Source organism: Halichoeres trimaculatus, unplaced genomic scaffold, assembly GCF_033239565.1.
Source record: "Halichoeres trimaculatus isolate MK-OKI-2021-1 unplaced genomic scaffold, fHalTri1.1 fHalTri1_scaffold_4, whole genome shotgun sequence".
NCBI classification, from domain to species: domain Eukaryota; kingdom Metazoa; phylum Chordata; class Actinopteri; order Labriformes; family Labridae; genus Halichoeres; species Halichoeres trimaculatus.
Genome location: NW_027437182.1, coordinates 2,224,092 through 2,246,759, shown reverse-complemented (window position 1 = coordinate 2,246,759; position 22,668 = coordinate 2,224,092). Strand labels below are relative to the sequence as shown.

At 45.3% G+C, this 22,668-nt stretch overlaps 1 protein-coding gene across 3 annotated transcripts; it reads left to right on the top strand.

Annotated features, from left to right (window-relative positions):
- The first annotated feature begins 656 nt into the window (after positions 1-656).
- LOC141789027 (polypyrimidine tract-binding protein 1-like) lies at positions 657-21,406 on the top strand. 3 transcript variants are annotated; one of them, XM_074668293.1, is made up of 15 exons: positions 657-774; positions 6,867-6,900; positions 11,348-11,408; positions 11,703-11,875; positions 13,255-13,401; positions 13,489-13,617; positions 13,691-13,801; positions 13,898-14,075; positions 14,183-14,260; positions 14,399-14,541; positions 15,080-15,113; positions 17,599-17,691; positions 17,817-18,033; positions 18,126-18,203; positions 19,600-21,406. In XM_074668293.1, the coding sequence occupies exons 1-15, from the start codon at positions 767-769 to the stop codon at positions 19,730-19,732; spliced, it is 1,617 nt and encodes a 538-aa protein (XP_074524394.1). In that variant the 5' UTR covers positions 657-766; the 3' UTR covers positions 19,733-21,406. The 3 variants fall into 3 exon arrangements, with proteins under 3 accessions (XP_074524394.1, XP_074524395.1, XP_074524393.1); XM_074668294.1 differs by having other exon boundaries at positions 14,180-14,260; positions 14,417-14,541; XM_074668292.1 differs by having other exon boundaries at positions 14,180-14,260.
- The last annotated feature ends 1,262 nt before the right edge of the window (positions 21,407-22,668 follow it).

Below are 22,668 nucleotides of genomic sequence, written 5' to 3'. Positions count from 1 at the left end.
AGCTGAGGTCTCACAGATCTTCTAAATGAAGTGTTCTTAGTGTGCTGGCACCAACGGTTTGGGTACTTTCTGTCTGCCTTTAATTGTTTGCAGCTGTTTTAAATGATGTCCAGTTACAGGGACAACATGGGGAAGTCTACAGGAGAGAGAAAAATAACACATGGTGCATGTTCAGTTTGTCTTATAACGTGGTTAATAACACGGGTATTACTACAGGTGCTACTACTGAGTGATGAGGCATCAATTAACAAATATATATCGAATAATAGTTAATTGTAAAAATACTATTCTGTGTTAACTTAAGTGAGGTCTGCTTTGTGTTTCTGTCTGTTAGTCATTATCTGAGCATCTTATTCTGGTTTTAATGACGGAAACACAGTCGGGTTTATGGTCTTCTTTATTATATACTCCAGGGTCTCCTCACATGGGGCACAGGCAGGACAACGTGTTGTTGCTCGGCCGGGACAACGCCCACTAACCCGGGTAAAGCTTGGCCTGTGTCTCCTCGGGAGGGAGGCGTGGATCGGCGTGGATCTCCCCTAGAGACAATCGACGCTCGCTGGAATCTCGAGTCTTTGTTGTTGTGTTTCTCATCCCACCAGCCAATCAGAGCCCTGCTCTGGGGAGGAACGCCCACAAACTCCCTCAACTGTCCAATCAGGAGGCTCCTCGGACAGGAGGCCATTTTGTCAGCTTCCAGCGGCGGTGGTGGGGCTCCAGCGGGCCCCGGGATCGAACCTGTTGCTCCGTAGTTCCGTGTTGTGCAATGGACGGGTGAGTTCTCCCACATCCACACTCACACTGAGGCTCGTTTAGTGTCTGTTTTCTGTTCATCTCTCAGTTTTTAAAGCTCATCCGGAGGGAAACAGGTGCTGTTGATATTAGCTTAGCTTAGCTCAAAGTTGTGTTTGTAGCAGGAAGCGGAGCTAGCCCTGGGAGCTAACAGTGTTAGCCTGAGAGAACGGGCCACTCCGTGCGGGCACACCTCCTCACCAAACTCCATTCACTACAACCACTCTTTAAACACGGTCTCATTCATCACTTTGGACGCGTTTTTAACACAAACTTTGAGTTTTAAGTGATGTGGAGCCTCTCTGAGCAGAATCAGGCTGTAAAACAGCTCCTCGATGCTCTCACGCCCACCGCAACCAGCCCGTACTCCCAAAGTTTCCTTTCTGCTTCAGGTGAAGGAAGCTCAGGTACTTTATATCCGCCGATTTAAAGAGTTGAGCCATTTAAGTATTCTCATGTAAAATGAATATTTTCTGCTAAGGTGTTTTGTTGTTAAACGCAGATCAGTTGAATTGCTTTAAAACTAAATGAAGTTCTGTAGAGAAGTTAGCGCGCTGATGTTTGTAACGCAGACAGAGGCCTGAAAAAAGCTGGTTTTAGAAAAACTCCACTGTTTTATTTAAGTGTTTACCTAAAACTCCTTTCTTAACCTGGTTTTACCTGTGTGCCGAATTTAAGAGTGCTCATACCTGACCAGATTAGAGTGAAAGATGAGGTTATAAAGCGTAATGTTTTCATGATGTAGTGGAGGTCTTTTTAAATTCAAGGTACTTTACTAGGAGTTTGGTGTGTAAATGAGCTGTTTACAGAAACAGCTGTGTTTTTAGAAAGAATAAACCTTTATGAATTTCTCATTGGGGGAAATTGTTTATTATCATGATATAATCAGTGTAGCAGCTTGAATTAAAGAAACAAAGTGCAAAATCAGAAAATGGAATCAAAATATTTATATTAAATGTAAAAAATAAAGCATTTAAAATATAAATAAATTTAGTATAAGAGCAATGAGTATGAAAAAATGTATTTATACCAGTTTTTTTTTCTAGTCATAACTTTTGTTAAACTTCATGGTGTTTCTGATATCTTTTAAATCTACTGATACTGATACATGCACACCTTTTAATTCACCTTCTACCCTTAATGTGAAACAAGACACAAAGCATCTGAGTCTGCCATGAATTATAGATGCATTCTTTCTTAAATGTTGACGTTCAGAAGTATGGTCACAGGGTTTTTGCTGTCTTCCTTTGCAGAAACTCTGTTGATGGATTTTTTAACTGGTGATGTTTTGCTCTTCTTGCATATTTACAGTTTTTACAAACAGCTTCTTAGCTCTCTGTTTCTGACACTCAACAGGTGACAGGTTGGAGTTCAGTGCATGGATATGTTAAATGCAGTCTTATGTATCAGAAGACATGTTCACATCTGCAGATACGGAGAGTTAATGTGAAGCTGTTACCTGCAGATAAAATGCCAGTGAGATGATGCATCCCTGAGCCCGTCCCCCCGGCTCAGTGTTCACGCTAACCAGTCCGTCCTGCAGCTGATCAGAGTAAAACTAACGAGGAAAAATGTTCACTTTTCTGTGTGTTTGAAGCATTGATGAGCAGGATTTACAGAGCTGGGTTCCTCTGAACGATCGTGCTCTGATGTGGGGATGTAGGCCCCGGCGTGGAGCTGCAGACTGTGAGACGTCTGAGTTCCTGCTGTGAATATTTGTGCTTTGTCAGGGCTCATTCACGCCCCGAGGGTCCTCTCCACTGTCTGTACAGTCACGTCAGCTTCAGCCTGACCAGCCGGTTTCTCTTTGTCTCAGTGTTTCCCTTCTCTGTCTCACGCTGGAGGTTCACTCTGCTGCACGCTTCTCTTTACACATGTGACACATACATGTGCTGTTTTTCACTCCACTGAAGGAGCTTTGTTTCCCTTTTTTAAGTGTCTGCTCTTCCTTAAAAAATTCAAAACATACTAATTCTACAAAGTCAGCTAGTTTGTGAAGAAACAGCAGACTTAACAGCGTGTATTCTGCTGTCTCATGGGTTAAACATGGATAAAAACAATGCTGGATGTTCAGACTGAGCGTGTGCAGATTTTCATATGTTGTAGAAATCAAACTGATCAAAGTAGCGCCAGATCTTCACCAGACTTGCTGAAATGACCAGGTCATCATATTGGGATCTCCTGTCTGGTTTATGGCACATCCAAGGGGTGGGCCTCAAACACAAAGGGTTGGCCAATCAGAGTGAAGTGGGTTTTAAACAGCAGAAAACAAAGTGTTTCAGACAGAGGCTGAAATATGAGCTTTCTAAAACAGCAGAAAGAGAAAAATGGAGATTTTTACGAGCTTTAATCATGTGAAGATACTATGGGGGCACTAGAGCAGACATGGGCAAAATACGGCCCGCGGGCCACATCTGGCCCTTAGGTGGCCAGTGTCTGGCCCACCTAAAATCAGTCATAAATTAAGATTAAAGGTGAAATATTATACTTTTATAAAAAAAATTTAAAGTCAGTTGATGTAGAAATTTGATGTCCCCAAATCATGTATGTAGTGTGTGTTTTTCCTCCCCAAAAACTGAAAATTGCTCTATGCTCAGAAATGCTCACTGCATTTCTCAGCGAGCTGTTTCATCCTCTGGAACAGAATATGCAAATGAGCCCCGGTTGACCCCGCCCCTTCAGGAAGTAACATGCAGCCCAAGTGTTCCGTTACCGTGGTAACTATACCACAAGCAAACAAACTGCCAGTTGTGATAGCATCATTCCGTTTTGAGATTTGCGTAGCCCCAAATGACGCTAGCAAAGAAGGGGGGTGGATCTTCTTCATATGAGGCGATGTTGTAGACACACCAGTGACACATATTTCTGTCAGTGAAACATAGAAAAGTGGATTTTGTGTAATATGCCCCCTTTAAATAAAACTCAAAAATTATGCCGCAATACAATTGAGCTGTATTTGTTTTGGAAAGCATGGATTATTTCTGTATGGACTCCTGTGTGTGCTACCAACAAGTGAAGTCCAACAAATCTGAACACAAACCTCATAACACAGTCTCATCTGAAATTCATGCAGATTTCAGTGAGCTTGTTCAAGCCCGAGACTGACTCGATTTTTCTCAGTGTATCAAAATGAAGTGGACAAACATTCAAGTTGTTTTTTTTTTCCTTTTGGTATTAAGTTAATTTATGGTTTTTAGGGATATTACTATAGGGATATGGTTAGTTGTACTTTATTCCAGACCCTTAGGTCCATATGAATACAACAGATAGTTAATAAAAAGAAATTAAAAAAGTAAAAATACAGTTCATATGTTGAAAACAATTTAAAACACAAAGAGACATTTGTACCAATGTAGTTCGCAATATAGTTAATGGGGCAAATTTGAAACGATACGGAACCAATACCCTGTACCTGGCAATCGGTACAGGTACCCAAGGGTACTAATTTTCGGTAAAAATAAAACAAAACACTACTGCTATGTTTCTTTTTGGTTTTTACTGTTTAGTATTTTCCTTTTTGACCTACACCACAGTTTTTATAAATTAACACACATATTTAAAGAAAAATCCTTACTCTCCTGGATACCAGTTGCAGATAATCAAATAAATAAACAAGTCAATTTTATTATGGGAAAAGGTTCAAATTGGGCAGAATTTTAAGAAGCTCACGTAATTGTTGTATTAATGTATGGCACGAGTGTATTTAGTCTGTATATAGAGTGGACAGCGTACAGAATTCCCCCGTCACAGGAGCAGCCATTGTGGCAGAGTCTGCTTAGTAGAGACTGTGAGGGATTCTGGGAGAATCTGAGTGGAGCCGGGTGACAAAAATAATAATATTTTTTTCTTTCGAGAGTCTAATCACTTCTTGACTCTACCTCCAGACTTATTTTACAATCCCCGAAAAAAATACACTAGAACGTCAGCTGTCAATCATCATCAAACGTGACGTAAAGCCTCATTTTTAGCCTTTTATAACTAATGAAAATGAAACTTTTCAGAAAATAGAGGGCCTGAATAAAAGACAGCCAAATGATATCTTTAAATCACCACAACAATCAGATGTGAGAAACATTTCTACCAGGTGGATTAATTTTTTAAAGTTTGACCACAGCCCATCTGGAATGACTGGGGAGATGGATTTTTTGACCTATACTGCAGCCAGCCACCAGGGGGAGCAGTTTTTGTGGCAACATCACTTTGCCACCACTGTTCCGTACTGAGCTGTAAACTATATAAACTATAAACGTTTCAGCGAGTCTGGTGAAGATGTGGTGCTTTTTTTAGAACGTAGTGTTTTGATTGGCTTTGGTAGAGGTTTGAAAATCTGCACACGCTCAGTCTGAACATCCAGCGTTGGTACTTTAGATCCATGTTTAACCCATGAAACAGCAGAATACTCCTCTCTGAGGGTTGTTGTGAGCTGTGTGTCTGTCTGTGATGGAGGATCAGTCAGGGAGCAGACAGGAAATGAAGCAGAGTCCTGTCTGTGTGTGATGGACTGTGGTGGTCTGTGGTGGACTGTGGTGGTCTGTGATGGACTGTGGTGGTCTGTGGTGGACTGTGGTGGACTGTGGTGGTCTGTGGTGGACTGTGGTGGACTGTGATGGACTGTGATGGAGCAGCTTGTCTCCCTCCCTGCAGAGAGCAGACCTGAGACTCTCACTGAGGGTTAAAGGTGCTGTGTGTTGTGTCTAAGTAGAAATAGAAAAAGATATTTTTCTGTTTCTCGGGAACGTCCTGATCTCGTTGGTGAGATCAGACCGAACGAGTGACCTCGGCTGACTCTGAGCTCAGTTTGTGGCGGGACACAAACCGGTAACGTGTAGCGCTAACATGGTGTGTGTGGTCTAAACGTCTGCTCCACCTGCCCCCCTGCTGACAGTGTCATCACTGACCCTCAGAGCTGCTCAGGTGTGTGTTGTGTAAACAGGTGTTGATGTTGTGATGGAGCAGACCCTGGATTGGTTTGATGGATCTGAGTCCAGACTTCATCTTTCAGGAGATGAGCTGTGAGACGAGTGAAGTTTACACACTGTGGGTCTGAGCGCTCATGATCACAGCCGTCAGAATAACTTTATTAACAACAAACATGTGGACAGTGAAGTCAGGCTGGTTGATTTTCCCCTGCTCTTGTCTGCTAAGGCTTGCTGTTTTTTCCTCCTTCTCTTGTCTTCTCAGGCTGTTTTTTCCCCAGTGTTTGCCTGCTCAGGCCGCTTTTATCTGCTCAGAAAGACTTCCTTTCACATGATTAACCTTTGTTTTGCTTATTTTTTCCTCCCAGTGTTTGTCTGCTATGGCGGGTTGTTTTCCCCCTGCTCTTGCCTGCTCAGGCACTGTCTTGAACCTGGTGTAACTTTTGTTTTGCTGGTTGTTTTTTCTCCCTTCTCATGTTTTCTCAGGCTGGTTGTTTGCCCCCTGCTTTCACCTGTTTAGACTAGTTGTTTTGCCCCTGTTCTTTTTGTGCTCAGGCTGTTTTTTTTAATCCAATGTTTGTCTGCTCAGGCTGTTTATTTTAACCCTGCTCTTGTCTGCTCAGGCTGGTTGTTTCCCCCCTGCTCTTGTCTGCTCAGGCAGACTGTCTTTTACCATGTTTACCTTTCTTTTGCTAGTTGCATTTTTTCTCCCTTCTCCTTTCTGTTCAGGCTGTCTTTTTTTTACCCAATGTTTGTCTTCCCAGGCTAATTGTTTTCCCCCTGCTCTCGCCTGCTCAGGCCCCGTCTTTTACCTGGGTTACCTTTGTTTTGCTAGTTGTTTTTTTCTCTTTTCTCTTGTCTGCTCAGGCTGTTGTTTTTCACCCATTGTTTGTCAACTTAGGAGGTTTTTTCCCCCGTGCGCTTGTCTGCTTAGGCTGTTTTTTTTTTACCCCTGCTCTCGCCTGCTCAGGCTGGTTGTTTCCCTCTGTTCTTTTCTGCTCAGGCTATTTTCTTTACCCAATGTTTGTCTGCTCAGGCTGTTTCTTTTCCCCCTGCTCTTGCCTGCTCAGGCTGACTGTCTCTCACCTGGTTTACCTTTGTTTTGGTTGTTTTGAGTTTCTCTCCTGCTGCTGCTAACACGCTGTCTTCTCTTCACAGCAGTGTCCACCACGATTTAACAGTTGGTACAAAGGTAGGCACCTCTGCTTCCTCCTCCTCCTCCTCCTCCCCTTCCTCCTGCTGCTGCTCCTCCTGCATGCCTTCCTCCTCGTCCTCTTCCTCTGCCCTGTGTGTTGTCTGCTGTGATCGTCTCTCAGGCTGTGTGCTGGATGCTGTGTGTGATTTAGAGCTGAGGTTTGGTGATGAAAACAGCAAACATTCCTCCCCAGGTCTGAGAATAATCAGATTATGAAACAGCTGATTCCAGTCTTAAAGGAGCAGTCCGCTGGTTTCACTTCCTGGTTTCCCGCGGTACAAACCCTGCAGTCTGACTGTCCTCAGCACAGTTAGCTTAGGTTTGAACTGGTTGTTGTTTTGCAGTTATGATAGCATGAGGCTCTGCAGGGACTGGCTCACTCTTTGAGGCTGCCCCTAGTGGACAGTGGGTGAACTGCAGCTCTGAGGCTGTCGTTGTCTCCGTCTGTGTTGTGTTTGACATAATGTGAGCAGTGATCCGGACTCTGAGGTGTGGTTCGGTCTCTGTTTGTAGACCCAGTCAGCTGCCTGAGGGCCTGTGGGTCTTTTGTCCCCTCTGCAGCCTGAGGCAGGCACAGGTCTGTGGGTCAGCAGCTGTTCAGCAGGTTCAGACCCAGAGACGGGACCTGGACCAGGACTCAGGTTTCTGTTCTATTATTCATGCGGGGAGCAGAAAGAGGATCTGAGCTGCTTTTGTTCACACAGAAAGCTGCTCAGGTTCCTGTAACCTGCAGCCTGTCAGACCAAACCGAGGGCCCGATGACGACCATATGTTTTTAATAACATCCTGTTAGTGGGGAGAGGGACCATGCTGCATCTCTAAGAATCTGAATCTGGATGGACAGAGCCATGTTTCACATCCCGTCAGATAAACCTGTCAGCACACCCAGCACTTCCTGCAGATGTTTCACATTAAAAGCCCTCCAGGAAAGGAGAGGCCTTTAATGTGAAACCTCAGCAGGAAACGCGCGATGAAGCAAATCAGGGAAAAGACAGGAAATGACTGAATGTTTTCAGAAGTAAACATCAAGTAATAAATATTTAAACACTCATATCTCACAGTGTAAAGATGAAGAGCCAGCTTTGCTCAGTGATGCTCAGAGATGCTCAGTGTACAGACTCTGAACATGAGACGTTTCAGTCAGGTGCTCCTGTTGGATCCACCTCTTCAGACAGGTCACAGAGATTAGTCACTGTGCTTTTATTTTGAAAGTGTATCCTGGATAGGGATGGGTGCCTTTTACATTTGGTATGTATGGTATGTGGTAATAAATATTAATTTGTGAGATGATAAAACCTCGAAATGTAACATATTTATTTTCAATATATAAACTTAAAATGTTGTGTTCATGTCCCGCATGGAAAATCTCCTACTCTTCCACTCCCTCACAGTCACAAGGATGTGTTTAGGTACCTAAACATGGTACCATTTGATTTTACGTGAACCAGTACTTGGTACTACCAAGCGGCAACCTCCGGTCTGAGAATATGAGAAAATGCTGAAGTGCTAAAATCTGCTGTTTCTTGAGTGTTCGCTTAAGGCTGGCTCAGGAAGTAGCAGAAGTCACATACACACCAAGCCAAAAAAAGCTGTTTTCAAAGCAGAAATCAACCTGTTTACAGCCTGGTTCAAAAAACGTCTCCTGTCTGAGTCGCTAATTTTACTACCAGCTCCCACTGTACAGGGGGTGAATTTTTTTATGGCTGTTCAGAGAATATTAAGATCGCGAGCTCCCCCAATAAGAGGCACAGCTGAGGGTCACATGACCAACAGGCGCCCTATGGCTGTAGGAGAAGCCCTTGCCACTACCAATATGGCCGCTATAGCCGATCTGCTTCGTTTTCTGTTTCAGAAACAGATGGGTGACGTCGGCGAGACTACATCCGTGTTTTATACAGTCTATGGGTACTACAGACAGAACTCAGTTGGTACCTTTAAAAGTACCTAATTTGGTACCCATTCCTAATCCTGGACAGGTATTCAGAGATTAAAGTCACATACACAGCTCTCCATTTGGCTTCCTGCTAAGGATGGGTACTCAATAAAGTACTTTTACAGGTACCAGCTGAATCCTGTCTAAAGCCGCGTTTCCACCAAGCAGTCCGGGTCGGTTCAGTACGGTTTGGTACGGTTTGGTACAGTTAAGCCTGATCCCGTTTGTGTTTCCACAGCAAACTGTGCCCTCTCGTGGTAGGCGGCGTGTAAGCCGGATGCTGGAAGCCGCAGCTGTTAAATAATAGCGTGACGCTGTAGCAGTTTACCCCGCTATTAAATCCAACAAAGAAGAAAATGCGACACAGGAAACAAAGAGCAGAGATGAAGACATGCAGCATTTCGTCCTCTCTGTGATTTTCATGTAGCTCTTTGATACAAAGTACAATCAAGCTTTGATTCAGAGAAGTCTGTGAGCCTCCAGGAGAAATGCAGCTGCTGTCGGGGTAAGTGACGATTCTTTTGACCAATCAACGGTCTGCGGTGTTGTAGCTCCACCTTCAGAGAGCGGATCGGTTCAGTCTGGCACCCATATGAAAGGGTCCCAAAAAACTAAGCTGACTCGTCTTGGTTTTAAGGGATCTGTCCCAGGATAAGTCAGTGGAAATGCCGCAATAAGCGCAGTACCAAGACGAACCGAACCGGTCTGCTTGGTGGAAACAACAAGGGCGCCTGTCGGTCACGTGACCCTCAGCTGTGCCTCTTATTGGGGGAGCTCGCGATTCCAATATCCTCTGAACGGCCGAGTTAGAAAAAAATCCACCCCCGTACAGTGGGAGCTGGTAGTAAAATTAGCGACTCAGACAGGAGACGTTTTTTGAACTAGGCTGTAAATAGTTTAATTTCTGCTTTGAAAACTGCTTTTTTTGGCTTGGTGTGTTTGTGACTTCCTGTACTTACAAAGCCAGCCTCAAACGAACACTCAAGAAACAGCAGATTTTAGCTCTTCACCACTGTCTCATATTCTTAGACCGGAGCTTGACCTAGAAGCATCCTTGTGACTATGAGGGAGTGGAAGAGTAGGCGATTTTTCATGCTGGACATGAACACAACATTGCAAGGTTGTATATTGAGAATTAATATGTTCAAATGAAAAGCTTTGAGATTTAGTGAAAAAATTAGTATTTTTTACCACATAAACACACAAAAGTACTAAAGTACTGAAAATTGGTACCGTTGAGTACCAGTACTGAGGTGCTACTGTCGGTACCATATCATTTCAAATACAAAAACTGTCTTTGTCCCACAGGTAGAAATGAAATGTTTATCAAATGATTTCATTAATCAGGTTTTCCTGATCCTGAACATAGAGTTACAAGTTGGTGAGAACATACATGTTACATATTAATAATATCAGACTACCACGTTAGATGTTTAGAGACTAGACTCATAATGTAACACCTTGTTCACTCCCCAGCTCAAACTTCTGACATCATCATTATTATTATTGTTATTATGGGTATCACTGTTGTAAGGGTTATTCGTAATGATATTTCTATTCATCAAAGACCTAATGTATTCTTGTTTTTTATTTTTAGGGGCGTAATGAAATTTTGTGGCATGAAATGTCATGAAATGAAAAATGGGGAAATAAATTTCAAAGATTCACAAAATAAAATCAGATAAAAAAGTTATTACAGTGCCCAAATTTTAGTGCGTGTTTGTGGGAACTTCACACAGAATATTCAGTGTTGTTCTGAATATCCCACAGTATCAGGCTCCTGTCAGTCAGGAGATTGTTGCTTCGACATTCAACGGTCTTAAGGTAACAAACTTTATTTAGTTAGTTACGTTTGATCAAAACTACAGAAAGGCAGCGTCAAACCGCCTGTTTCTGTGTGTTTACCCTGCTTCAACATGACGTCTGTGTCAGAGTTTGAGAAAACGCCCACTGTCAGTCACCCTACCTCTCATCAGCTGATGCTCGTGTGAGCCAAAGAGCTAAATGATGAGCTCCATCATGCTTAGTGCTGGTGTATACAGTGGATAGGCATCATTTTTAATCTGAACAGGACATTAATTTCACAGGTAAATTCTGCTTTATTTATAGTGCTGTAATAGAATAAATATATTATAAATCTTTAGATTACTCCTTATTCTGCAGATAATGACGCCAATCCATGAGGATCAAGTCGTGAAAATCTGGATCTTTTGTTGAATGAAGCTCGATCTGGTTTTACTCTGTCTGCACAGGAATCCACAACCTGTGTGTGTGTGTGTGTGTGTCTGTTTGTGTCTCAGCTGTCATGTGGCTCCACAGCGCCCTCTGGTGGCAGCAGCTGCAACTGCATGTGTGTGAAAACAAGGGAGAAGTTCAGTCTCAGATTCAGCTCTTTGTGTAGCTGTGTGTAGCCTGCTCGTTTGCCAGTCAGGTGAAGTGTGTGTGTGTGTGTGTGTGTGTGTGTGGGGGGCTAACAGAGGAGCTAACGCTGTGTTTGTCTCCATGTTTCAGAGAGGATCTGACGAGCTTTTCTCCAGCGTCTCTAACGGCCCGTATATCATGAGCACCACAGGTCAGACACATTTCTTTACATTCAGAATCAAATCAACTCGGTCGTTGTTTTCACAAATCAGAAATACCAAAGAAATATAGTTTCACAAATGAATATTAAGATAGATTTGAATTTTTTATTTTTTGGCCTTCCTGTGATGATAAATGAGATTTCACGTGAGATTCAGCTGAACAATCAATAAGAAATTAGAAAATAACAAACAACTGTTGTAATTCTTCATTTCTGCTGTTTCACTGAGTTGTTGGTCCAGACTATGAGCGCTCAGGTGTCTGCCCTCTCACCTGTCCTCTGCAGCCAATGGCAACGACAGTAAGAAATTCAAAGGTGACATAAGAGGTCTCGGGTCGCCGTCCAGGGTCATCCACATCCGAAAACTCCCCAACGACATCAGCGAGGCCGAGGTGATCAGCCTCGGGCTGCCCTTTGGAGACGTCACTAACCTGCTCATGCTCAAAGCCAAGAACCAGGTGAGAACACAAACAGCAACGTGTTAATGTTACCTGTAGGAGCAGGAAACAGGCCTGTAGCTGTCCGACTGTAGTTCGTCTGTAGCTGTCTCCCTGTAGCTGCCTCACTTTAGCTGTATAACTGTAGCTCTCTAATTTTAGCTTTGTGACTGTAGCTTTATGACCGTAGCTGTCCAACTGTTGCTCTCAGACTGTAGAACTCTGACTGTAGCTTTCTGACTGTAACTGTCCGACTGTAGCTGTCTGGCTGTAGCTGTTTGACTGTGGCTTTTCGACTGTAAGTATCTGACGGTAGCTTTCTGACTGTAGCTTTCAGACTGTGGCTTTTTGACCGAAGCTCTCTAACTATTGTTGTCTGACTGTAGCTGTCTGACTGTCGCTCTCTGGCTGTGGCTCTCTGTTGTTGTCTGACTATAACTGTCTGCCTGTAGCTGTCTTACTGTAGCTCTCAGGCTGTAGCTTTATGACTGTAGCCCTATTACTGTAGTTGTCTGACTGTAACTGTTCGACTGTAGCTGTCCAACTGTAGCTCTGTGACTGTATCTCTGTCTGACTGTAGTTATCTGTCTGTAGCTTTATGACTATAGCTGTCTGACTGTAGCTCTCTAATTTTAGCTTTGTGACTGTAGCATTATGACTGTAGGTGTCTGAATGTGGCTTTCTGACTGTAACTGTCTGACTGAAGATGTCTGACTGTAGCTGTCCGACTGTGGCTTTTCGACCGTTGTTGTCGGACTGTAGCTGTCTGACTATAGCTCTCTGACTGTAGCTCTCTGACTGTTGTTGTCTGACTGTAGCTGTCTGACTGTGGCTTTTGGACTGTTGTTGTCTGACTGTAGCTGTCCAACTGTAGCTCTGTGACTCTAGTTATCTGACTGTAGCTTTATGACTATAGCTATCTGACTGTAGCTCTCTGACTGTTGTTGTCTGACTGTAGCTGTCTGACTGTAGCTCTCTAATTTTAGCTTTGTGACTGTAGCTATATGACTGTAGCTGTCTGACTGTGGCTTTCTGATTGTAACTCTCTGACTGAAGCTGTCCGACTGTGGCTTTTCAACTGTTGTTGTCTAACTGTAGCTCTCTGACTATTGTTGTCTGACTGTAGCTGTCTGACTATAGCTCTCTGACTGTAGCTCTCTGATTGTTGTTGTCGGACTGTAGCTGTCTGACTATAGCTCTCTGACTGTTGTTGTCTGACTGTAGCTCTCTGACTGTTGACTGACTGTAGCTGTCTGACTGTAGCTCTCTGACTGTAGCTGTCTGACTCTGGATTTTCGACTGTTGTTGTCTGACTGTAGCTGTCTGACTATAGCTCCCTGACTTTGGCTTTGTCTAACTGAACATGTCTGACTGTAACCCTGTGTTCGTTGTTGTTTCAGGCGTTTTTAGAGATGAACTCGGAGGAAGCGGCTCAGAACATGGTGGGTTATTACTCCACGGTGATGCCCATCATCAGACACCACCCGGTCTACGTCCAGTTCTCCAACCACAAGGAGCTGAAGACTGACAACTCCCCCAACCAGGAGGTACAGGCCCCTTATTTCAGCTGTTAGCTCTGTTAGCTCTGTTAGCCTCCATTAGCATTAATAAGCTCATGTCTTCTCTCCTCTCAGAGGGCGCAGGCGGCTCTTCGGGCCCTCAGCTCGTCTCACGTGGACACAGCGGCGGTGGCTCCCAGCTCGGTGCTGAGGGTGGTGGTGGAGAACCTGGTTTACCCGGTCACCCTGGACGCTCTCTGCCAGGTAACAACATCCTCCTGGCTAACAGCTGCTTCCTGCTTCCTGTCTGTTTGCTGACTTCCTGTGTGGTCCTCAGATCTTCTCCAAGTTCGGCACGGTGCTGAGGATCATCGTGTTCACCAAGAACAGCCAGTTTCAGGCTCTGCTGCAGTATCCTGACGGCTCATCGGCTCAGGCGGCGAAACTGGTGAGTCTCCCACCCCGCAGACGTCAGACTGAGCGTGCCCACCCCCACCCCCACCCCCGCCCCTTAGTGAGAACCTGAACCTGCTTTCTCTCTCAGTCTCTGGACGGTCAGAACATCTACAACGGCTGCTGCACCCTGAGGATCAGCTTCTCCAAACTCACCACCCTCAACGTCAAATACAACAACGAGAAGAGCCGAGACTTCACCAGACCGGACCTGCCCTCTGGGGACAGCCAGCCCCCCATGGAGCACCCGGCCATGGCCACCGCCTTCAGTAAGAGAGATCCATGAAGCTCTGAGTCACACACTGATCCAGCTTTAACCCTGACGGACTGTGTTTGAGGTTCAGAGTGTCACTCAGGTGTTGTTTCCTCTCAGCAGCTCCAGGCATCATCTCAGCTGCTCCGTACGCAGGAGCCACTCACGCCTTCCCCCCGGCCTTCACACTGCAACCTGCAGGTGAGTCTCACCTGCTGAGCCACACAGCTGCAGGTGTTCCAGACGCGTCAGTTCATAAAAGTGTCTCAGTGTAGTCCCATGTTCTGGTTGTAGTCTGGTTTAACGTGAGGTCAGGGGACAGATGCTCACTCCTCTCAGTGTCCCTCCCCTATCCAGGGCTGACGGTCCCCTCCCTGCCCGGGGGCCTGGCCTCGCTGTCCCTCCCCGGGGCCACCAGGCTGGGATTCCCCCCCCTCCCTGCTGGAGTCTGTGTCCTGCTGATCAGCAACCTCAACCCTGAGGTGAGTCCGTCCTCCTCCTCCTCCTCCTCCTCCTCCTCTGCTCTGACTCAGACACTCTGAATGTTTCATCCTCAGACGTCCTGACTGTTTGATCCAAGCATTTCACCCTCAGAGGTTCAGATTACACCTGAGCTCCACTTTAATCTGAAGCACACCTGCTGCCGTTTGATTGGCTGATGTCTCAGGTTCCTCATCCTGCAGCAGGTGAACGGGCTGTGACATCAGCAGCATGAGGCCTGTTCACCTGCTGCAGGATGGAGACGTCCTGAATCTGTCAAAATCAGGCCTTCACATGTTCACACACACACACACACACACACACACACCTGTACCTGTCCAGTCATTTGTGAACTCCTCATGTTGACATTATCTCTCCTCTCCAAAGGTAATTAACCCTCTGATTGACCCCTCACCTGTCTTTTTGTTGTTTTTTTCCCTTTAATTTGTTGCCATGGAATCGTCTCGGACCCTCCACCTGTCCTGCCCTCCCACCTTTACCTGTCCTGTCCCTCCGCTGCCTTCTCTGCTGTCTTTAAAGAGAGTTACGCCCCACTGCCTCTTTATTCTCTTCGGTATGTTGTCACCAGCTTCTTATTTTGAATTATGAGAACCAGCTGGTTTTTGTTTCTGCTCTTTAATGAACAATGACTCACCTGGTTTGTCTGATTTGTGCGTGTTGATTTGAGTTTGGAGCACAATACTTGCAGCTTCTCCTCAGAAAGAAACTCAGATCAGTCTCAGACATCAGTGGCTTTCCAGAATAAAAGTTTAAATTTAACTCATTTTAATATACATCTTTCATTATCAGTGTACATATACAGTTAATTAAAGCACAAAAAGGAAAATGGTGTAGATGCAAAAAAATGTACTAAGTCGTTATTTAGTCGATAATGGTAATTAGGCCTGTCACGATGTTATTATTATTTTTTTTTTCCATTTTTTCATTGATGTAATTTTGATAAATGGGATAATAAAGTAAGTACACCATATCAAAAGCAAGAAACTTTAATTTCTCGAAAGGATTTAACTGTAATTAAAATGTCAGGATCTTTAAAAAAAAAAAATTAAACAAAAAATATAATAAATTTAACAAACAAGAAAGAAAAAAAATACAATGAAAATGAAATGGACTCTTTTAGAAAAAAATACATGTCAATGAAAATAATTAATACTAATCAAAAACAATAAAACATAGACCCTGTCTCTAAAGAAAAAACGAAACTCCCCCCAAAAAAACCAACAATAAAAACTATAGCCTAAATAAAAGGGAGTTTATACAGTTCCTGAATTTTTTGTAACATGAACTTTTTCCCAGTCAATCCGTACCGTCTGTCAAACATTTTTAACATTTCTGGCTTTCAACCATATTGAAGGGCTGCATGTCTTTGGCAATGTATCTGTCTTTGAGCGCCACCATTTGGCGCTTTTATTTCTATTTACTTTGCCGACCAAAAGCCTCAGTAAGAGCGGATTGTCAAAGAACAAGGCTCTGCTGCACCTCCCCTTCTTCTTCTTCGTCGCCACTATTTTCAAACAAATGCCACATCTCAGCTCGTTGGTGTTCATGAGCTCACACTTTGTTCATTCTGATAAAAAACAAAATGTTCCCACACTGGGACTGTGGCAGGCGGCTTAAGAACCGTATCTTTGGTGCCATCACTCGTATTAGCGTGTGTTTCCTCCTTACCCCTCAGGACGCTCGCTTCAGCTCTCTCCGTGTGTACGTGCGAGCAGCCCCGTCTTCAGCCCAAAGATCACATTTTTGACAGATGCTCACTCCGCTATAAATCCGCTAAATCCGCTATAGAACCTATGCACCCCGATGTTAGGAAAGATAGACGTAGTGAGCCATCTTCTCATTCAGCCTCTTTGGTGGAAAGAGAGGAGGAAAACAAACATGCACGTGTCAGTTTATCGAGGCTGGCAAACTTACTGAAGACGTTTTTATTTATCGTTCGGTTAATCGATTTATTGATTATCGTGACAGGCCTAATGGTAACATTTCAGATCTAGGCTATAGACTGTATAACGAGGTCTCTAAACTACTGACCCGTACCGTCCCACTTTTTGGTACCCTTCAATTGGGTACCAGACATCTGACCCCAGAAGGTGGAGCTAGAAACTCTGCAGTCCGTTGATTGGTGGAAAGAATCATCACTTCCTGTGTGACACACAGCCTTCTCTGAAAGAAAGCTTGATTGTTCTTTGATCCAACCCGTTCCAAGAAGCTAAGGGTTTGTAGTTTGCTTTATAAACACTCGGGGAGATCAGAGAGTTCCGGAATGTAGTGACATCACAAAGACAGAAAGCTCTCTGGAACATCACGTGGAACATTCTAGAACCTCATTGATAGAACTGCCGCAAAGTGTAGTAGAGCTTTAAAAACAAGAGCAAGGACTTAACATCAGTTCTTAAAGAGACAGGAGCCAGAGCAGAGACTGGAGGAGGAGAGGAGACTTTATACACCAGAGAGTCATCTCAGCTTTAACTTCTTTAAAAGTTAAATTTAACAAATTGTGTAATAAAATCTTAGCGTCTACTTAGCCTGTTGTTAGCTTGTACAAATCTGCACCCTGAGCCTCAGAGGAGGCATTCAGTCTGAGCTGACATCACTTCCTGTTGAGTTTGTCGTGAAGCTGCATGTATTGTGCGTTTCGTCTTATTTCAGTCATCTGCAGTTTTTGAGTTTGCATGCTGGGTTTCTTTTAGTTTGCATGTTTTCAGGTCTGAATCAGCTGCTCCTTTAAAGTCCCATAATTCATAGCTCCAACTCAGAGGAATCATTTAATCCTCTCTGACCCTGAACTTCCTCGCTGCACTTCCTGTATAACATTCAGACGCTCCTGTCTCTAAAAGAGTTAAATAAAGCTCCTCAGCAGCGCTTCACAGCGCCTCACAGCATCACAGCCGTCTGCTCCTAATGATGTAGATTAAATGAGCCCTCATAGACGTCCTCAGGTCAAAGGTCAACAGCTCTGCAGGGTGTTAGTGCAGCTTTAAGCGTTTGTTTCCCTCTGCGCGTAACTTTAACCAGTTTCTCTCTGAATGTGTGTGAAGGTGTGTACGGCGACGTGATGAGGGTGAAGATTCTGTTCAACAAGAAGGAGAACGCTCTGGTTCAGATGTCTGACAGCACGCAGGCTCAGCTAGGTAACCTTCTGCACATGCTCAATAGGGTCCTAAAGTAGGACTGTGTGAAATTTCAGTAGAAACAGATTCTGATATTTTGTCTGGACTCTGAGCTCCTCCTCCTCCTCCTCCTCCTCTCTCTGCAGCCATGAGCCACCTGAGCGGTCAGCAGCTTTACGGGAAGTCTCTGCGCATCACGCTGTCCAAACACACCAGCGTGCAGCTGCCCCGTGAAGGCCACGAGGACCAGGGTCTGACCAAAGACTACAGCAACTCCCCCCTGCACCGCTTCAAGAAACCTGGCTCCAAGAACTACTCCAACATCTTCCCCCCGTCTGCCACCTTACACCTGTCCAACATCCCGTAAGTCCTCAGCAGGGTCACTGTCTTCACCTGGTACCTGGTGCCTCAGTCATGGGACCTCTAACACCTCTCCACCTGTCTCTCACCTGTAGCCCGTCTGTGGTGGAGGAGGACCTCAGGATGCTGTTTTCCAGCTTAGGAGCCACCGTCAAAGCCTTTAAGTTCTTCCAGTAAGTCCTCCTTTTTCATTGTCCTCTCATGACGTCCTGTCCTGTTTGTGAAACTCTCCTTCCTCCACCTGAGCTCCACTCCTCGATCCTCTGTGGCCATCTCACCTTGTGTCCTTGTCCTGAAGTACCCATCCTCACCCACTCCTCCTGATTTTGGCCCTAGCCTGTTTTCCACCAACCCCTTCGTTTTGGTTCTGTGGTCCTCTCCTGTCCTCTCTCTTGAGTCTTTTGACCTGAATCCTTGCTCTGAAGTCCTTGTTCTCTTTGAAAGACCTTTAGGGCCGTCTTACTTTGGAATATTCACGACCTTCGTATTGAGTCCATAAACTTTGGTCCTGAACTCAGTCCTGCCCCCGCAGTCAGTCTTTCGCCCAGTTATCACCAAGTGGTCCAGTATGGATCAGTGCAGTTTGGTGCAGGTCAGTAAAGCCTGGTCCTGTTTGCCATGGCAGCTTGACACAGTGTACCCCACAAATAATGAGTGCCATACCGAGACAAACTGAACCAATCGGTGGAAGCGGAGCTTCAGTGGTTGTCCTGAGCCCTCGCTGGTCTCCTGGCATCGTGGCCTTATGCCTAATCTGAAACTCTCTTACTGATGCATTTATCCCTGATGAGTCCCTCCTCATCTGGACTTGGTCCACCTACAAAGATTTTGCCCCATTCTTACAGCTTCATGACCCTTGACCAAAAACCTGTTCCCATCCAGTGGATTAGTCCTGTCCTTGCTTAAGGCCTTCAACCACCCTGACATCATTCTTTCTTTCTTGGCCCGAAATTCTTGTCCTTGTCCCCCTTAGGAGTCTTCACGCCAACCTGGTCCTTGCATCAAAGGTCCACTTCCCAGAGACCTTGTTCATGTTACTGAACCAACCTCCAGGACTGAACCACATCCTGATACCTTTACCTGACTCCTCCCCTCCTGACCCTTGCCTTCTAGTCTTTGTTCTTGATTTGACTTTGGACTCTTGTACCACATGTAGAGCATTACTGAGCCTGTAGTCCACTCCACAAGGACAATGCTCCTGTGTGTAAATCATGGCGTTGTCAAGAAACCAGGTAACCTGCTCAGGAGCACCCAACCTTGCCTTGATGTCCGTGTCCTTGTCCAGATGCCTCGATCTGTCCTATGGTCTGTCAAACTCTCCCCAAGCTCCAGACTTTGCAGATTGGTTCCTTCCCTTTCCTGTCCCCTGAGCCTCCTTCCTGTCCCCTGAGCCTCCTTCCTGTCCCCTGAGCCATGTACCTTTCTCCTTGTCCACAGTCACTGTCCTGTCCTGTACCTTTCCCCATAGCTCAAAGTGTTGTCTCCATCTCTGTCCCCCCTGAAGCATTAACCCCATCCTCCCACAGACCCAGTCCCCTGCCTTGGTCTTACCTTGTGTTTCTCTTACAGGAAGGACCATAAGATGGCTCTGATCCAAATGGGCTCGGTGGAGGAGGCCATCGAGTCCCTCATCGAGTTCCACAACCACGACCTGGGAGAGAACCACCACCTGAGAGTCTCCTTCTCCAAGTCCTCCATCTGAGCCTTCAGACTGCCCCGTCTGAGCCTGACTGGACGATGACGGTCGTCTACACTCCAATCATTCCACAACGTCTGCAGAAACCAGCGCGAGCGCCGCTGCCGTGCTCTTAGATTAGGATTTAACCTGTTCACGTGTCGGCTGGGTCAGAGGGGGAGTGGCCGGCTCGAGGAATATCAGTCCTGAGGGAGTCCACCTTTGATCTTACAGGAGACAGGGTTCTGAGTTTACCACCCAGATTAATCCAAATTGTCATTCCCTTCTTGTGAAGCTTTCAGCCACTCTTGCCTTCGACTCGCTAAAGCAGAGACCTGAAGTCCTGTAGACCGGTCTCTGACAAATGTCCCGCCTCCTGTCGGCCTACAGGTCTCACTCCTGGTCCTCCTGTGGTTCTGATATTCCTCACTCTGGTCTCTCTCCTGTCTCTAAATGCTTTGACAGTCTGATCCTGGATCAGATCTCTGCCCGGTCTTGGTAATCCAGCTGTGGTTTCGGCCTTCAAACAATCCCTGTGCCTTATTCTGGACTCTGACTCTTAGAAATCTCCCATCATGCCTCTGTAAAGGTCAGGTTTACAGACGATGCTAAGGTTTACTGTTCTGCGTGTGTTCTGTTGTGTTGTTGTGTTTTGTACCTGCTGGTTACTGTAGCGTCATCCTGTGAACTGGTTTCGGGGTTTCCGGGTTTCTTAGGGTTCTGGGTCTGTAGTTCTTGTCTTTATTTTGAACTCTTTGTTTCTTTGTATGCAATCATGTTTTATTCCGATCAGATACTGTAGCAATATTTTAATCATTCCTGGACTGTTGCTCTGTTGGTTTTTGGTGTCTCTGTTTTGTTCCCGTCTGTTGAATCCTGGCGTCGGCTCGTCTCGTCTGTCGCGTTTCCTCTCTGAGCGGTTTTATTTATACGTTTGTGATCCACTACAGCTGAAACCAAAAACGGCCTTTTGATGCAAACAAAGCGCCTGCCTCAGGTCTCTGGTTGGAGGGACTGAACACAGAGTCAGAGAGTCGCTCAAGCTCTGAGCACGCTCTCTGGTTTCTCGGTCACCGCCGCCGCCGCCGCTGTGACTTCAGTCTCTCCTCAGCAGCAGATGTAAAGTGGAGTGCCTTCAAGTCTTCAGTACTTCAGGTGTTCATTCCTCAGAGGAGAAGGAGGAGCCCGTCACAAAGACGCTGGGTCGGTTTATCTGTGTCTTAATTTTATTACCGTGACATTCCAGCTGCTCTGACGTCCACCTGACCTCAGCACCACCCAGCTCACCTGTCAGAGCCCGCGGGCTACATCCGCCATGCCAGCGGGGCCCTGGGACATACAGAGAGAGAGAGGGATTAACGTTACTGAGAAACCACACTGCCACCTGGTGGTGTGGAGGGGTAGCACAGGAAACACAGGTGTCAACGGTGTATGTCACCTGATGCTTCTTACATCCAGGTCTCTCAGGTGACAACACCACACATTTCCCAGGTGACCTGAACGCATCACGGACCATCAGGTGAGGTGGGTGAGGTCAGGTGAGGGAGCAGCAGGTAAAGGTTGGTCGGGGGAGGGGTGATGAAGTGTACATAGGTGTTTTATACGGCAGTGGGCTGAAGGTTGGTTTTATATCTGATGATGATGATGATGATGAAGATGATGATGATGATGGTGTATATTTTGATCCATGTGTGCGACGGTTCTGAGCCTTACACTGTTTGTGTCAGAAAAAAAACTGATTAAATCACTTTTTATCTAAACGTCTGAGTTTTGTCGTCCATTTGTGTCCTCACAGGGTCGAGTACGGAGGCCTGTGAGGGTCAAAACCACACTCTGTGTAAAACAGGGAAGTAGTCTTTGTGATGTTACACGTTTCTTTCTGATATTAGCTCCAGTCCAGTTAGCATCCTCGCTAACAGCTGCAGGGTGCACACCTGTCAATCAAACAGCCACGCCCTTATATGGTAACAAAAATCTACACATTCAGTTTAAAGCTCAAGTGTGTGTGTGTGTGTTTGTGTGTATAAACTGAATCAAACAGGTTATTTTTCTGGTGTGTAATGACCAAATTTGACCAGCAGGGGGAAGCAAACACACAAATACTACATCAGATACAGCGGTTCACTAACTGCTGACTGTACACATTACACACACACAACCAGATACACACATACACACTCACACAACCACTTTCAGTCAGAAGTGAGGCAGTAATCTTAATTATACACAGGTTTAATTTGTAAAGTGATGTAATTTAAGACAAGGATCCACAGACTCTGGTCCTTCCTCCTCCTGTAATCAGATTATTTTACATTTCAGACCAAGAGGAGGAGGAGGAGGAGGAGGAAGAGGAGGAGTGAAGTGTCCTGTGGAAAGAAAAAGATCTGAAGCTTTACAGACTCCAGGAACTTCATATCCGTGTCCTCTGATCCTCATCGGACCGCAGCACAACAAAGAGGGATTGTGGGTAGAAAAAACGGCGGCATGCCAGCTTGGTCTCTCCGGCTGTCAAACAGAGAGCGTCGCAGTGTGAGCAGAGAGTTTAACATAATCCTGCAACACACACACACACACACAGAGTCAGGGAGAAAAACTTAAGCTCGACCACAGATTTTATTTGTGGTCCTAAAATTTGAAGATGGTGGCTGAACGCTGAACGCTGAACTACGACTTCAGATCAGAGTTAATGTGAATGAGGTTACAAACTTTAAAGCACAACTTATTTCTAACACACACACCGACACACTACCTGTCAGCCATAGCAGGTGTTTCTCCTTGGACTCACAAAGAGTCAAATGGTCATAGAGTTTAAGGGCCTCAGAGTCAAAAATGTCAGACTCAAGAGTCAAAGATTTAAAAATCAGAGTCAAAAAGTCACAGACTCATAGACTCATGGAGTCATAGAATCAAAGAGTCATATTGTCATTGACTCCAAAAGTCAGAGTCTAAGACTTAAAATGTCA